Here is a 15,538-nt window from a genome sequence, read left to right on the forward strand (position 1 = left end):
AAGTGCTGTAGCCTAAACCCTTAGTGAAGACTGGTCTGTGAGGACTGTGAGCCTCAGGACTTGGATGAGACATGCTAAATGTGACTCAGCATGAGAGACCCTTGTAACCCATGACTTCTTAAGGTGAAACAATAATTCTGTTTGAAAAGTCAATTTTGCTGGTACTTAAGGTGTGTTCCTGCTTGACTCCCAGGGAACGCTCTGTAGGAGGAATCAAATTCAGGTATAAGGAAACAAAAAGGTATAAAAATATCCACTTCTACTAACATCTTTCACTGATTGCCTGTGGAGGCGTTGTAGAGGAGGTGGTCACCACTGGAGATTTCACACTGTTGCATGACTAAGTCTTACAAAGCTTCACATCACCTGTGCATGACTTCAGTGGTAGAATGGCCAAGGCTGTCCACTCTGCTACTAACTTCCTATGTATCTGATCTATGAGGTGTGAGAATGTGTTCTTTCATTTCTTATCCCCAGCCTGCCATACTGCACAGTGCCTGTGAAACAGCACCGGTGTTCTGTGCACATTTGTATCTGGTGTTGCTGCATGCATATTGTTAATCAGCACATTGGGAAAAAATGGGAGGATTATGCAGAGGCATTACTGTGCTAGCCCTTCATGCTTCTCTGAAATGAGACTTTTCCTAGCAGAAGCCAGATCACCTGAGTTTGAGGCATCTATTACAGTCTCCTTTTTTCTGCTGAGTACCCTGATTTGCACAGACCCTCCCACAGCAAATTCAGAGGAAAGTTTTGAGCAAAATAATAATTCAGAGGCATTGAACACTGTGGAAAATAGATGCCTTCATGAGGATTTTGTTGCTTTGCTGCCTGTAACTTGTAAGCCCTTAGTTCTGGAGCTCAGCAAATAAGCAAGTAGAACACCTCTTTTGAAGGTGTTGAGAATGGGCATTTGGTGCTGTTGTACTACTGGGACGTAAAGGATTTGCAGGGGAACACTTGAGGGAGGGACATTAATTTAGTTTAGTTCATTGAATATTTTGTAAAACAGTCATAGGACAACTGAGACTCAGAGCCAAGTCAACAAGGTATGTTGCCTTTCTGATCTGTAAAATACTGAGAGTATATTTTTGTCTTCCTGCAAGACCTCTAATTCAAAAGACTCTCATTTTTAGCTTATAATGGTTGTTTCCAGAAGGCTCCTTCAGAACTTTATTAATTGACACTCTGTTTGCTTGCAGGTGTTTGGAATCCATTTTAATAAGTGGAAACTTGACAGGAAGTTAGGCATCTACGTGCTGCTTCTTTATGCTATTTTCCTGTGTTTATCGATTATGATAGAGTTCAATGTCTTCACCTTTGTCAACTTCCCTATGTGCCGAGAAGAACTTTAAACTACAGCAAGGAGAGACACTGCAATTCTTCTGATTACACATGCTGTAAATGACAGGAGGCATTTCACATTTCTACCTTCTTTCCATCAATAATTTGAGTGTCATTCCTGCTCAATCAGCTAACGAGCACTTTTACCTATATGGAAGGAGAGCATACCTTTCTTTTAACATGCTAGCTGAAGGCAACCAAAGCATTTTGCTCCTCTTTGGATATTGCTGCTCTGTCATAAAGCTACATGGATCTTACAAAGAACTCTAAAAGGACCTGTTCCTGGGCATTCTGTTGTGGTTTTCTTTCTCCTTCTGCAGACAATCAACCACCACCATCACGGTTAGCAAGAGGATGGGAGAAAAATCTTCATAGTTCTTTTGGTTTTGACATTTATTTTCCATGGAAGGATAAGAGGCAAGTTCAGATCCTTTCTTGGCTCAGTCAGAATATTTAAACTACAGGACCAGAAAGTCCAAGGCACATATCATGGCATGCACTGTTGAGGATCATTTCCCCCTTCAAGTGCTCTGCTTATAGAGAAACTGCACTGACGGTTTTTGATGGCAATGCTGAATATTTATCACTCTGTTCAATGAACAATGTGGCAGAGAAAGAAGAGGAAATGGTTGTATGTTGTATCACTTGTGATGATGCACACTAGAAGTCAGAGTAACTGCATACCGAAGAAGAGAATTTACATGCAGAAATTCATACTTGAAAAATATGTTTTATTGTTAATAAGGAATGCTGTATACATAGATATAAACTGACATTTGTGGAATATTACACCACAAAAGAAACTTTGCATTGGCCATTGTAAGCCCATTGTGTAAATTTAGAAGAAGCTAAAGAAATAAAATATAACTGGGTGCTCAGTAACTATCAGTTATTGTTATCAGCTGGGAGTGGTAGCTGAACATAATCCAGACTTTCTGACAACAAAACCCACCCTGATTATGATTTGGTTTGATTCAGTTTGATTGGTGAGAGGAAGAAGCTTATTTCATCAGTCAAGAAGCTGGTGTATTCTTCACCATTTTTTCTTATTCCCAGAAGCTTAATGAAGATGAATGTCTGACACGGAGCAGTGCAGATAAGAGTCACCCTGACAAAAGCAAGTCTGTCAAGAGAATATGGTCCTTGATTTGATTGCATGCAAATTTTAAGCATGATATACTTCTTTTTAACCCTGAGTAGAAGCCAAGTTTTGATATCCTTTCCACCAGCATAAATCTGATACAAGTAATTACTCTGGATATAATTGACAGCAAGATCTGGCCCAGAGTATTAAAATAGCAGGTAACATTCCACAATTTAGCAGTGATATAATTGCAGATCACTGAGACAGCGTATTTTGAATTGCTACTAAACTTTAAAAATATTTTGAAGCTGTATGTGAATGATCACATAAAGTTTCTGAAGAAGCACAGTTACCTTTATACATAGATTTTTAAAATTTTTTAATGTTTATAAACCAACCAAACCTATCAACTAACAGTTGATGTGTTTTTAAATGTATTAATATTTTCCATTAAGACTAAATATAAAAAAATGTGTCAATGAGAATTACTATAAAATATTAGCAAATAAGCACTTACTCAGAAAGTTCCTTCTTTTGACATGTATGACAATTATGTTTAGCCAGCTGACATGCAGAATACTGTTTACACCAGGCAATGAGTTTACAACTAAAATGATTTCTTAAACTATTTTAGAATAAATTGAGGAGTGTATGCTGCTGGTGGTGTTTTTTTAAGAAGTGGGTCCATTCAATGTGATTCTAAAGAGAAAAAAGAGCAACACATTTGTTATTTGCTTTACATTTTGTTACAAATGTCAGTATTAGTATCCATTTAGGGTTTCTTACCTTAATTAAACGGTTGTGTCATTAAGCTAAGAACTAAAGATGGACACAATTACAGCATTACTAAAATGCTTTATTAAACAGTCAAGAATGGCAGTAAACACATTTTATCTCAAGTATGCCAATGACCCCATTTCCAGGCATTCACGACGTTTTTGCTGCAGTATAAAGCTGAGGAGATGGAATTCATGTTCATCTTGAAGTCTTCTGTTGCAGAAAAGCTGTGAAAATGCAGCATAGTGCTGCACCACTGTAGGAATAGCCCTCCCTAGTATTCCTCTCTCCCCTGCTGTCTCTCAGGAGGACAGTTCACTGCTGAAAATCTGGGGATGACTTAGATATGAGACTGAAAGGAGCAGAGAGAGAGGCTGAGTAAATGGGTTTTTTCCTATATTCTGTTTTTGTGGTCTTGGAGAGCTGTCTCCAGGCAAACATTTGCTCTCCTGTGCACAGTTCGGGCAGCTCAGTTGTCTTAACATAATAGAAGAGTAGCTCCAAAGCCTGATTTTGAATGCATGGTAATCAGCTGAGTTGACAGGGATAAGGGCATCAAAGTTTATAGTGCCAGATCTAGAAAATTGTATTGTACCCTCATATTTCTGAGCCAGGAAATTTTAGAAGAGTATAGACACCATTTTTTTTCTGTAGCAGCTGAATTTCTGTCCAAATATACATGAATTTTGTTTGCTAATTCCATAAGTCCTTCACACATCATTTAAAATTAATCTGCCTAATCTGAATATCACCTGCTCCAGAAAACCAGTGTTGTGTTTTAGCAGAAACAGAATCCAGAACGACCCTTACAATGTGTGGCTAGTTCCTGTCATCTAGAGCTCTCCCTGAAACATAAACTCACTTCAGGACAATTAATATTGAATTCTAATGCTGCATTTCATGGGGTGTTCCCATCTGCATCTACTGCTATGAGACAAGTATCATGCTGTGCTTGTCATCATAAATAACATTAGTAGGATTCTCCTTTGACACCACCACATGACCAAGGATGTATTGTTTGCCAAAGAATAATGAGATGGTCTGTGAGGGCTTTGATGACACATGATCATATGAAGTACTTCAAGAAGCTCCTAAGTAGTCCATGTCCATATGCTAAAATAAATAGTTACACACTAAGCCATGCAGGTAAACTGAATGTTCCAAGAAAGATGTGATTGACAAATTGTTGTATTTCAGATAAACCCACGTCAGAATGTATCAGTAATTCAGGAGGCTATTGCTGAGTAATAACAGACTAGTGCCTTTCACATGTACACAAAAAAAAGAAATTAAAAACATTAGCTTGTGTGGTCAGGAAGCCATTAAAAATGTTGCCATTTTCTAGTCAAGCAAAGGAGTGATTTGTGCTTGGCTCTCTGCTGTTAGCACAGCTCTATATTGAGCTGTTTGGATTGTATCTATAAAATTTTGCAGCCATTTTGTTTCATTAACCATTGCAAAAGTTATCTGGCTGAGTTTGGAATGTATGTCACCGTGTTCTGTAAGTTAATGTTCAGCTCAAGAGTGAAAAGAAAGCTGGTGGATGTGAGAGAGAAAACTGTTAGTGTGATCTGAAATTTGCCAGCATACTAACACTGAAAAGTAACACAACTCAGAAAAAGATATCCCATATCCAGCAAAGCTTAACTTCAATAGGTTTGATTCCATTTAAAGCTAAGCATCTATCCAAGTGCCTTGCTGGATTGTGTCCTAAGATGACAGCAGAGTATGGTTTCTGGGTTTCTTATCATAGTCAGTTCTTTCCATTGGTTTTGTGGTCTAAAGATTTTATTTCTTTGTCAAATTAAAAGATTTGACCAGAATCTGTGGGCTTCTGCTCTGCTGATACCACTTTAGATTTCCACTCTTGTAAATAAGAGAACTTGTTCCTTGTCTCAGACTTCTCAACTGCACATCTTCCCTTGTGTATGAGCAGGAGCAAAACTGAGTTACAGCTGGCCAAGGAGGGCTTTCAGCAGCTCCTTTGAGCTGCAGATCCCCTGGAGTAGCACAGTCCCACACAGACCCATGGAGTGCAATCCTCTCTCTAGCAAGGAACTGGGAATGTTTCCATTGTGTTCAGCAGTGTTTGATTCCATTTATTTACCATAACAATTGAACTGCATTATAAGGTATTGCTTGAGTAAAGATTTCAAGCTCAGGATCTGCATGTCTAAATCTAAGGAGCTCTAGGTATGGTTATCTTAATGTCTCTTTGATGCTCTAAGGGCTTCTCTCTGGGCTGAAGTCTAACCTAGAAGAGCACCTTAAGTCTTTCCAACAGGTACAGCATAGTCAACCATCTTTTTCCTGGCTCAGTCTTTGGTGTGCCAATTTTATTTTGTTTTTATATGCTTGCTACAGCTGTAACAAGCAAAGTTAGCTTCTGGTTTTAGGTTATATTTGTAAGCTTTCTGTCAACATGTAAACAAATGGCAAAGGTCTTTACTAATCTAATACTTAGCAATTATAGAGAAGATTCTATTCTCTCTTTGATTTCCCTTGTGACTCTGCTTTAATTACACTTGTTTCTATTATGTGTTTGCTCTAGGTGCACAAATGCCTCATGAGTTTTGTTGTCTTCCTTTCTTGCATTTCTTTCAATTTTAATGCCATTTACTCGTGTCCCACTGTTAGTTGGTTTTGGTAGAGTTCTTTAAGCTGTAGAAATACTGTCTGATTATTCATGCCAAGGAAAGATCAGATGTATGTAATACAAAACAGACACTAAAATAACTCTGAAAGCCAAGTGAAACCAAAGAATCTTCCTAATTGAAGATTGGAGCATAATGTTCTGTCATTGCAAGCCTCAGATCTCTCTTATTTGTGTTTAAACATTCAGAAGAAAATCTCTGCAGCTCATACATTTGCTGTGCAATTTTCTTTCTATTTCCATGAGTCTGAATGCCACATTTTTCTTTTTGTTAGATGGTGACATTTATGTGATGATTACACAGGTAAATGACAGTGTTTAGTTGCAGCAATTCTGTACCAAACCTGTTATTATTCCATTGAACCTTTTGGAAAAGTCTGTATGCAAGCGATCAATGTCCTGCTGAAGAAGGGAATGTCATTCAGCTGATGTGTGCATTCCACTTTCTGACCTACTGTGTACATGTTTAAAAGCCTCTTTTTCAATAACTTGAGCACTTTTCTCACATTTTCCCCCATGTGAGGTCCTGATGGTTTTTCCCCAGAGAAGTCCGTGAAGTCCCGTGCTGTCCAGTCCTCTCCTGACACGTGAGATGTGTGGCTGCTTCCCCACAGCCAGGCTGTGCAGTGATTGTGGCAGTTTGTTCATCATGTGGCTCTGCTTGCTCCCATCCATTGCACTGTCTGAAATGAATAACTATGGGAAATTAATGCCAGTTGGATATTTTCGTAGAAGAATTGCCTGTTGCAATTTAATTCTCTTTTTCACTTGCACAAAGAATGTAGGCAATCATTGCTGTCCTGTCACTGAGATGATCTTGATAAACTTGAACGACAAATAAAAAGATTGGTTTATAGCACTAGCCATGGTAGCAAATTCTAAAGGTATCAGAAAATGTGAAAACCAGACAGATATAATCTCTAGAAAGATCAATAAAAACTGAGATGCTTCCTTTCAGAGAGTTTTTGCAGAAAGATTATGGCCTTTATTCATATACCAGTTATGTATGCAAAGAAAACTTGTAAATCTCCTTCCCCAGCAACACCTGGGTTTCAAATGGCTGTTACTGCAGCAAAGTTATGACCAAATTCTTGCCTTCACATTCTTGGGAGTGGTGCCAGTGTTCCTTAGTGTCCTGGTAGTTGGCACAAATTAGTATCAGTGGAACTGAGCATAGAATTTGGCTCATGCTATCTCCTCCATTGCAAGAAATTCTTTGAAAGCGTTTATGGTCACTAAAATAACTTCTGAACCTTTTAAAAACCTGTGTTTCATATTTGCAGTGCACCCTTCAGAGGTGCAATACCTCTTTAAATATTATGAAAACTTTCTAGAACTGCTTACTTTGAAAACAGAAAGGGATGGGTTTGTAAACTGTAAATAACAGAAATCTCTCATGTTACTTATTTTTTCAATGACTGTGACCTTATGCACTGTGAATGCTCTGTGATATGGGGTCCATTGTACAGATAAACATGTCATGAAATCCAAATGGATTTAATGTGATAATTTGTTACAAAATGTTGGCATGATATTTGATTATTTTTGTTGTGAGAATTTTAAAAAATAGTTAACTCAGCATTTATAAAGATTATAGCACTCAGTATTATAATGCACTATATAAAAATATGTACACTATCAATAAATTATATAAACAAGAGTGTTTGCTGGTTTTTTTTCTCAGATGACTAGTGGATGTGAAACATTCTCATATATATTGTTGAAAATCTAAAATTTCAGACACGTGCCTACAAATGTTAACTTTTTTGGAGAAATCTGGCCCTGCTGAACTGAGTGACAGAAGGCCCCACATTCTGTGTGTTCTAGGGAGTATTGCCTGGATCAAGCCAATTTTTGGAGTGAGTTAAGTGTATTGGTTTGATTTGCAGCAATTCTGAAACACACAATTTGCTCTTTTGGGACCAGAAAACTGAGAGTTCAGTTTGCTGAGAACACAGTTTGCTGTACTGAGGCACTGATCCAGAAGCAATTCTGGCAACCTCAGAAAAAGCCCTGATCAAGAGCATTTTGGCTGCCGCATCCTGTGATATTTTGGTGTCCAGCAGGTTCACACTGAGTGCTGCATGCTGATGAGAGGCTGGAAATAAGGTGCAAAGGCCACACACAGTATTATTTTCCTTTCCCAGTTCCCTAGGCTCTGGAAATACTCCTTACCCTGGATTTCCCATTTCCAGCATGCCTGCAGTCCACCTCAGGGTGTGGGAGACTCCCAGTATATTGTGTATAGTCTGTGCTGGGCTCAGGAAATCTTTAAATGCATTTCTTGGAAAAAGAGGAGCTGAGAGTTTATTTACCTCATCTCATGGTCTGGTGTGTTAACAGGTTCATTAGACAAGAGTCTTCTCATGAATACTCCTAGCCAGTTTACTCCCAGGAGATGCAAGTTAAAACAAAGCTTGAGCTTCTTTTTTTAAGCACTGTGCGTGAGACTGGAATCCCTACTGCTGTATAAACCTGGCATTAGCCACTGTGGGGCTTTTTGTGCATCTGCAGAAAAAGCTCCTGGAAGTGGAGAAAAAGGATAAATCTGCATTTTCTGAATTTTGAAAAAGATTTCATTCTTTAGTGTATGCTAGGCTAAATTTTTCTAAGCTGGGAACAGAAGAAGATTCCTTCTTTTACACAGAATTAACTTTTAAAAATCAGAATCTGAATGGGAAAAGTGCCTGTTCATTTAATCCTTCCATCCTTGACACTGCGACCCATCATGATCTGTTATGTAATAGGCTCTATAAAAGGCACATAATCTCTGGATTAGTGACACAATAGGCATGACAGTTCCTGAGGGCTCCTATCACAGGCCATATTGTTGATGTAGCCTCTCCCTCCTGTATGGAAAGCAGAACTGTGCTGTAATCTGGCTATATTCTGAAAGCCCTTTATTGTAGCTCGAGTGCTCATTGTACTTAATGGCTTCCCCCATAAGCCATTTTTAAACCTTTCCAACCCAGCTGCCTGAAATGACAAAAAAGGGCTGCAGGATGCTGTGGCTTCAGATGGAAAGGGTGAATCAGTCCTAGAAGAGAAATAAATTCCTCCCATTTGGCTTGGATTTATCACAGAAAAATGTCAATTTGAAGTAACTGGATATGATTTTGTCATTTCGATCTTTGTAATTTTTTCCTTCTAAAGCCTGATTCTAGAACACGTTGTCACATACTAAACCTGTCAAATCCTCAGCTCAAAAAGACACCTAGCTTGAACAAAATTTGTCTTCTTTTTCATATTTTAAATATTTTACAGAAGTGCTGAGCATTTTGCAGAAAATATGGGACTTTTAAAATTAAATTGGTCAATATCGTTAACAAAACAAATCTCAAAACTTCAAATTTCTGAAACTGCATTCTTTACATTGGAAATAGCATGAAAGTTTTCACTCAAATCACATGAAACTGAGATAGAACCAAAATACTGGAATTTTGTATTCTGTAGTTTTTGCCATTTTTTCCTGGACCTTTTTATTTGTTCTAGTAATTTTTTTCTTCTTCCCTAAAAATATAATTGGAATTTTCTAACTCTGTTGTGTTCTGCATTTGCAAAATCTTAAGTCTTTGGCTAGGATGGCTGCCTGTTTGTGTGAGCAGTTTTCTCTGTGTGAACAGATCCATGCAGACAGCACAACCTTGCAATTTTTTTTGTCTCAGCAAACCTTTTTTTCCAGCAGAGCAAGGGCAAATGCTGAATGGGCCTGGTCCCTGCTGAATTGCAGGGGAGGGAAGTGTACTGGGGTAGGGTTGAATTTGTGTGATGCATGTAGGAGATTGTTCTCATGCCAGCACCTGAGGTGGATTTCAAAGGTGCCCTGCTGGTGAGTAAATCTAGAAGATTTTTTTCTTGGACCTCTGAGCCCAGAACCCAGAGAGGATTCAGAGCTGAGATCTGACCAGTCTGCAGTAAGGGATGAGTGAATCTCAGCCAACCAGTTTGTTTAAGCAGACTAAATTTTTCATGAATGAGTTTTTTGTTGCCTGCAAATGACTCCAGGAGCTGGAGCAAGGAGATCCTTAATATAGTAGAAAAGAGCATTACAAGATACAGTTGCTGAAAATTTAAAATTAGATAAGGCAAAAATATCAGGTGTGAATTTATATGATGGCAGCAAGTGAGCACTAACATGCCTTACTTAGAACGGTGGTGGATTTTCCATCATGCAGTCTTTCAGTAAGACTCTTTCTAAGATAATAGAGTTTCTAAGATAAATCCTTGTAAAAGCTGGAAGATAAATTTCCTAATGTGAACTAAAGTTATAGTCTTTATTTAATAAAAAAAAAGAAGGGAAAATTTTGAATTGTGTTCCATTGAAAGTGTGACTTGGTGACGGTAAAAGTCTCCCTGACACACTCTAGCTTAGCCAGCAGAGTTGGCTCTGTGTTCTGCACTGAGGTCCAGTTTCCCTCTTGCCAATACACTGACAGCTCCCTGGCATTTGCATTTCTGCTCTGGACTGTGTATCACTGTCTATTTTCAGAAGGCTGAGAAATTCCTTCTAAAGATAAAGGGGGCAAAAAATTACTTTCGTCTCCCACTCCATTCCATCCAATTGCTTTTCTCCACCTCTTCTTTCTACTTCTGCCTTATTTTTTCCATTGTGTATTCTCCTAACATAAAATACTTCTGGAGCCACAGGGCTGCCAAACAGGGGTGCCACCAGCCCTGTCTGGCAGCACATCTGGCAGCCCCAGCCTGCACATCTGGCGTGTGCTGGGTCAGGTTTCCCTCCCAGCAAAGCCTCGATCGCTGCAGTGGCTGCAGGTCAAACGTGCCCCGAGCCCCACTGAGCTTCCCAGCCTGGAGAGCTCTTCCTCTGCCAGCATCACACAACTTAGCCTTAGCTTTTGCTTTAACTGGGAATGCTCTTGCACAACTGCCCTCTGCCAGCGTTAGACATTTCGTTTGCTCAGGTCCTGTGTAAATAGAAAGGTTTCCAAGCTCCATCTGGTTCCAGTTACTCAAGCAGTAGAAATACACATGCTTCAGGAATTTGCAGACGGAGGCTTACTGCTTTGCTGCCTTACAAAATCCTTTACAAAGTTCACTGTGCTCCGTTGCCTCCTGGTATACCTGTAGTCTGTTAAATGATTTCCCCTGAAACCCTCCTAGGTTACAGAAACAAATTAGTTGAAAATCTCAGGCCCTTCTTTCTAATAAGGTTAACCTGCTTGCGCTACTAAATATGGCTTTATAACACACACACACACACACTCACACACACACCCTTGACCACCAAAGACTGCCTCTTCCTGAAATCCCCCGTTCATATAAATACAGGAAGTAGAAATAAGAGAGACTAAAATCGGATCTTCTTGGTAGTTTGCTTTCATTTCAGTGCTTGTTTAGTCCTCTGCCCTTTGATACTACTGAGCCTGAAGCTGGTTTTAAACATCTTCCCCCTCATGCCCTTGAAATACCATCTCAGTACAAAACCTGAGGATGTGGAAGTTCTGCTCAGCGATGGGAAGGAATTGCTTTTCTGACCGAGGAACTCTCAAGCCACTGTGATACAGAAAGTGACTTAAAAGTTTGCTGTAATGATGAAAACATCAGCAGGAGAGAAGGGAGCCAGGGATGACTCAGGGTAAGTCCTGAATCTTTAGTGACTGTTCATTTTTAATAACTGTTGCTTTCCCTTTCCTCCTTAACAAAGAGTTCTCGGCTGCATGTGTGAGCTGACTGCTGAGTTACTAGTTACACAGTCACAATGGTGTGGCATGACTCTGTTCCTTTAACTGACATGTTCCAGCTGAAAACAAACTGCAATAGCTTTATTTAGCTTGAACCTTAGCTATTTAAGGAAGAAGGGTACATCCAAATCTACAGTTTGGGGCAAAGGACAAAAAAGGGGACTTCTTTGTTTTTGGAAATGTGACAAAGCTTTTCTGGGAGGCTTGCTTTGTTTTTTCTCAAATGCAGAAGTGGATAAGGGCTTGTCCTTATGAGCTGCTGGTCACTTCAGTGCCTGCACACTGAGGGGTACACAAACCCTGTCCCCACGCTCCCAGGAGACTTCAAGTGCACTTTCTGTCAGGAAAGGACTACAGGCTTCCCTTGCCTCTGGCCAAAACACTGCACCTTGCAGCACCAAATCCCGGGAAAACAGTGGGAGAGAAAATGGGGTTTGATACAAAGGACAGTCAGCAAGCTACTGGAATTCCAGGATAAAGCTGGAATCCTCCCAAGGCTTGGTTGTATCATAAAGCCCATGCTGAAGCTGGGCATTTCTGTTTCCTGTTTTAAACAAGCAGGGGAGAATTACATAGCTGCTGAAACTGTCAGTCACACCCCCTGCCCCTTCCCCCTTGGAAAACCATAATAATACCAGATACTGAGACTTTTTCTTATCTGTCTAACACACTTAGCCTGTTTTCCATGAACAAAGGTTTCAGATATTTCTGTGATGGATGCAGTAGAAGCAGCTCTGTGGATGGCTGGACAGATATGGGATACTTGCAGTTCCAGTTGCAGGAGGTGCTGCCCTGCTTAGATCACCCTCAGTCCAAGGGGGGAATTGCTGCTGGCAGGGCACTGTGTGCTGGTTGTACTGTAGCACTGCTCCCAAATACACACATGGAGGGGGGGGATGGAGGCAGGACCCTGCATTGCAGTTCTCACTGCTTTTGCCTTGTTCAGTTGTTTGCTTTAAGTGGAACAATGCCACTCCTGATTCAAGGTATAATTCCTCAGTTCCATGTAATGTTAAACACTCAGGGACAAAGATCACACAGCTGTCAGGAAAAAATGAAAGCATCCAATCCTTGTAGACTGGTGAGAGGAACTTACTATTTGTACTTTGCAGATATTCCCTGCATTTGTGACAGTTAAGATGTTAAGTATGATAGACTGGAAGATATATTTGTTTGTCTCTTTGTGAGATGTCTGAAAGGAGCCACATGCTTGCAAAGGTTTGTTTTCTGTCTAGAGTTGCAGGAAAAAGTAAACAAGCCACATACCCTAGATCAGGACTGTAAATCAAGTGGTTGGAGGAATATTGAAGCATCAATGGGCATGCTGCATGCATTCTTCATAGGTTTTTTGAGCATCTGAACAATTTAACAGAATGACCTTTTATTTCATTAACTGATTGTCTTTATTTCCAATCTATCTGCCACTCAAAAAGAGGAACTTGGCTATTTTAAAATCTATTTTAACTCTTTCTGTTTACATGCTATGATATTGCTGAAGATCCTCAAAATTACATTTTAGCATGCATATATTGTGGCTTCCAACATATTACAGAATTAGAAACATTTCTAAGTTGTGTTTAGCTGATTTCCTGTTATGGTTACACTGAATTAGGTGCAAATTACGCAAAGTATTTGGAGTTCATCGCTTTCAAAATAAATGGTAACCTAAGGCAAGGTGCTGATGGAGAACCTAAACCTGATTTTAAAATTCTCTACACCAAAATTGCATGTGAAACTCCTGAGATTGCCCCTCTGTTCAGCATAGTTTAACATTAGTTAAAAAGGAAATCTTAATCACATGCACAGGAATGATGGCAGTGCAAATTATCATGGAAGTACCCCAGCAACTTGGAAATATCCATGCATTCATTCCTAGTAAGGACTAGGCTCTATTCTGCATCTAGTGAATCCATAAACAAGTTTTGCTGATTTACATCTGTCAAATGTCAGAAAGACACTGGGGAGAAATCTGCCTCGAGATTTCTGAGAGAGGAATTAGAGTTAGTAGCCACTCAGAGGGGAATGAGGGAGAAGTGCAGTTAGGAGCTGGATAGAAATCAATCTAATCAAATTCTTCCACAATGCTATGGGAGAGAAGCAGGGGGATTTAACACTTAACCATTAATTCTCACCTAGAATGAGGCTAACTCCTAGGAACATTATAAAGTGGTGAGATCACAAAACATCTGGAGAAATGTGAGCTGCTTGACCGTGGTGACCATGGTTTCATGTAAAGATAAATGCCTTCACTCCAACATCTGGCAAATGTATGGAGGATATGATGAGTAGAGCAGGCAGGAGCTGAGACAGAGATGTTATGTGCAAATGTTGAATCCATCTTTGAGAAAATGGCTGTTTCAGGTAGCTGGGATGGTTTACAGTGGTTCTCATTTCTGGGACAGCAGATTACCTAATGCAGTAATGATTGTGCATCTTTTGGTGACATGTCTTTTTTCGGCACAAAACCCACATCACAGTTGACAGCTTTCATGTGATGAATGTAGACATAAAGAGGTCAAACACTGGGGGAATCTGTAAACTGCACCACTCTCACAGATTCACAGATTTTACCTTCAGAAGGGAAAGTTTTGATTGTCTAGTCTGATCTCCTGTGTAGAGCAGACCATAGAACCTATGAAGCATGCTATGAAAACCATGACTGGGAGTTTTCACAGAATTATGGAATATTCTCTTATCCCACAAGGATCAGTGAGTCCAGCTCTTGAGTGAGTAGCCCATACAGGGATCAAATCCATGGCCTTGGTGTTATTACTTGGTCACAAGAGCTTTGTTATGAAGGAATTCTTCTACCCGGGCTACACATACATCTCTGCAGTGCAGTAAATAAATCTTATACCAAATTTTACCAGGATCAGGTTTGAACTGAGAAAAAAAATATTTAAAACTCAACTGCCATCCTTTGTAAAGGACTAAATCTCAGATTATTTGAATCAGTGGAAAAAGTTCTGTTTGCCTCAGAAAGCATTGTAAAGTACTCCTCATAGAAAAGAAGTACTCTTACCAGAACCTGTGAGATGTGGTGTTTAAAGGGGAAAGGACATTTCAAGCAACTGGAAACAAATCAGTGTTATTAAATCCCTGCTGTCTGTCAAGTTCTCATAAGGGATACACTTTCCAATTGAGGAGGATGGTGCTTCTCAGGAGGGAAATACCTGTGCTCAAGATGATTGCACCTGGACTGGGATATCACTGTAAAGATACAAAAAAGGAGGTGCTCTCCAAAGCCACCTGAATTTGGTAGAGAGGAGACAAAAGCCTCCCAAAATTCATTTAACTGAAAAGCATGTTCACAACCTCACTGACTTTGTTACGTGGTTTTCCCAGCACTTCCAGTTTGTCAGTCCTTGCCAAACCTAGTGGATGCTTGGAACACGTTGTGCAGTGGTGCTGGTGGTAGCAGAGAAGGCAGCTGTCCCTTTGGTTCCCAGAGGACAGACCACAGTGGGAATATTGCCCCTGAGCAGGAACCTCTCAGCACTGCAGAGTCCTATACCAGTGCTCACAGGAACGGGGGCACAAATGTAAGCAACGTTCTCATCATCTACTTTCTACTACAGGTTCAGCTAAATATAGTTCTTCACTTCCTGTCCTAAATGGCTACGTGCTGCTTTGTACTGCTGGCTTTACAACCTAGAGGCAGCACAGGCTGAAGAACGTGCACCTGAGGTGCTCACATCTCCCTTGCTCTGTGTGCACAGGTGTTCCTGTAAAGCTCTGGGTCCTGGAGACCAGCTGGGAGGGCAGCTTGGCACAAATTTGGGCTGGCTTCATACCTGATCAAACTGTAGGGGGATAGAATGTAAGAAAATAAAGATAGTGTAGAAAGTAATTTTACCCCTAAGGAGTTGCAGCTGGGCCAATTATCAAAGATTAGGACAGGCCTGACTTTAACAGGCCACAGCTGTAAGCAATGAGAAGAAGGTGCTATAAAAGAGTGGGGTGGCTGGGTGAGAAGGG

General features: G+C 40.1%; 1 protein-coding gene across 1 annotated transcript in view; it reads left to right on the plus strand.

Moving 5' to 3' along the window:
* The window catches only part of LOC131084961 (ras and Rab interactor 3-like), a 153,955-nt gene that overhangs the window by 77,471 nt on the left and 60,946 nt on the right, over positions 1 to 15,538 (plus strand). The window contains exon 17 of the mRNA XM_058026719.1: positions 1,203 to 1,351. Coding sequence (XP_057882702.1) covers positions 1,203 to 1,351 — 149 coding nt within the window. The remainder of the gene's footprint in view (positions 1 to 1,202; positions 1,352 to 15,538) is intronic.

The sequence above is a fragment of the Melospiza georgiana genome, chromosome 6 (genome assembly GCF_028018845.1).
Source record: "Melospiza georgiana isolate bMelGeo1 chromosome 6, bMelGeo1.pri, whole genome shotgun sequence".
NCBI classification, from domain to species: Eukaryota; Metazoa; Chordata; class Aves; order Passeriformes; family Passerellidae; genus Melospiza; species Melospiza georgiana.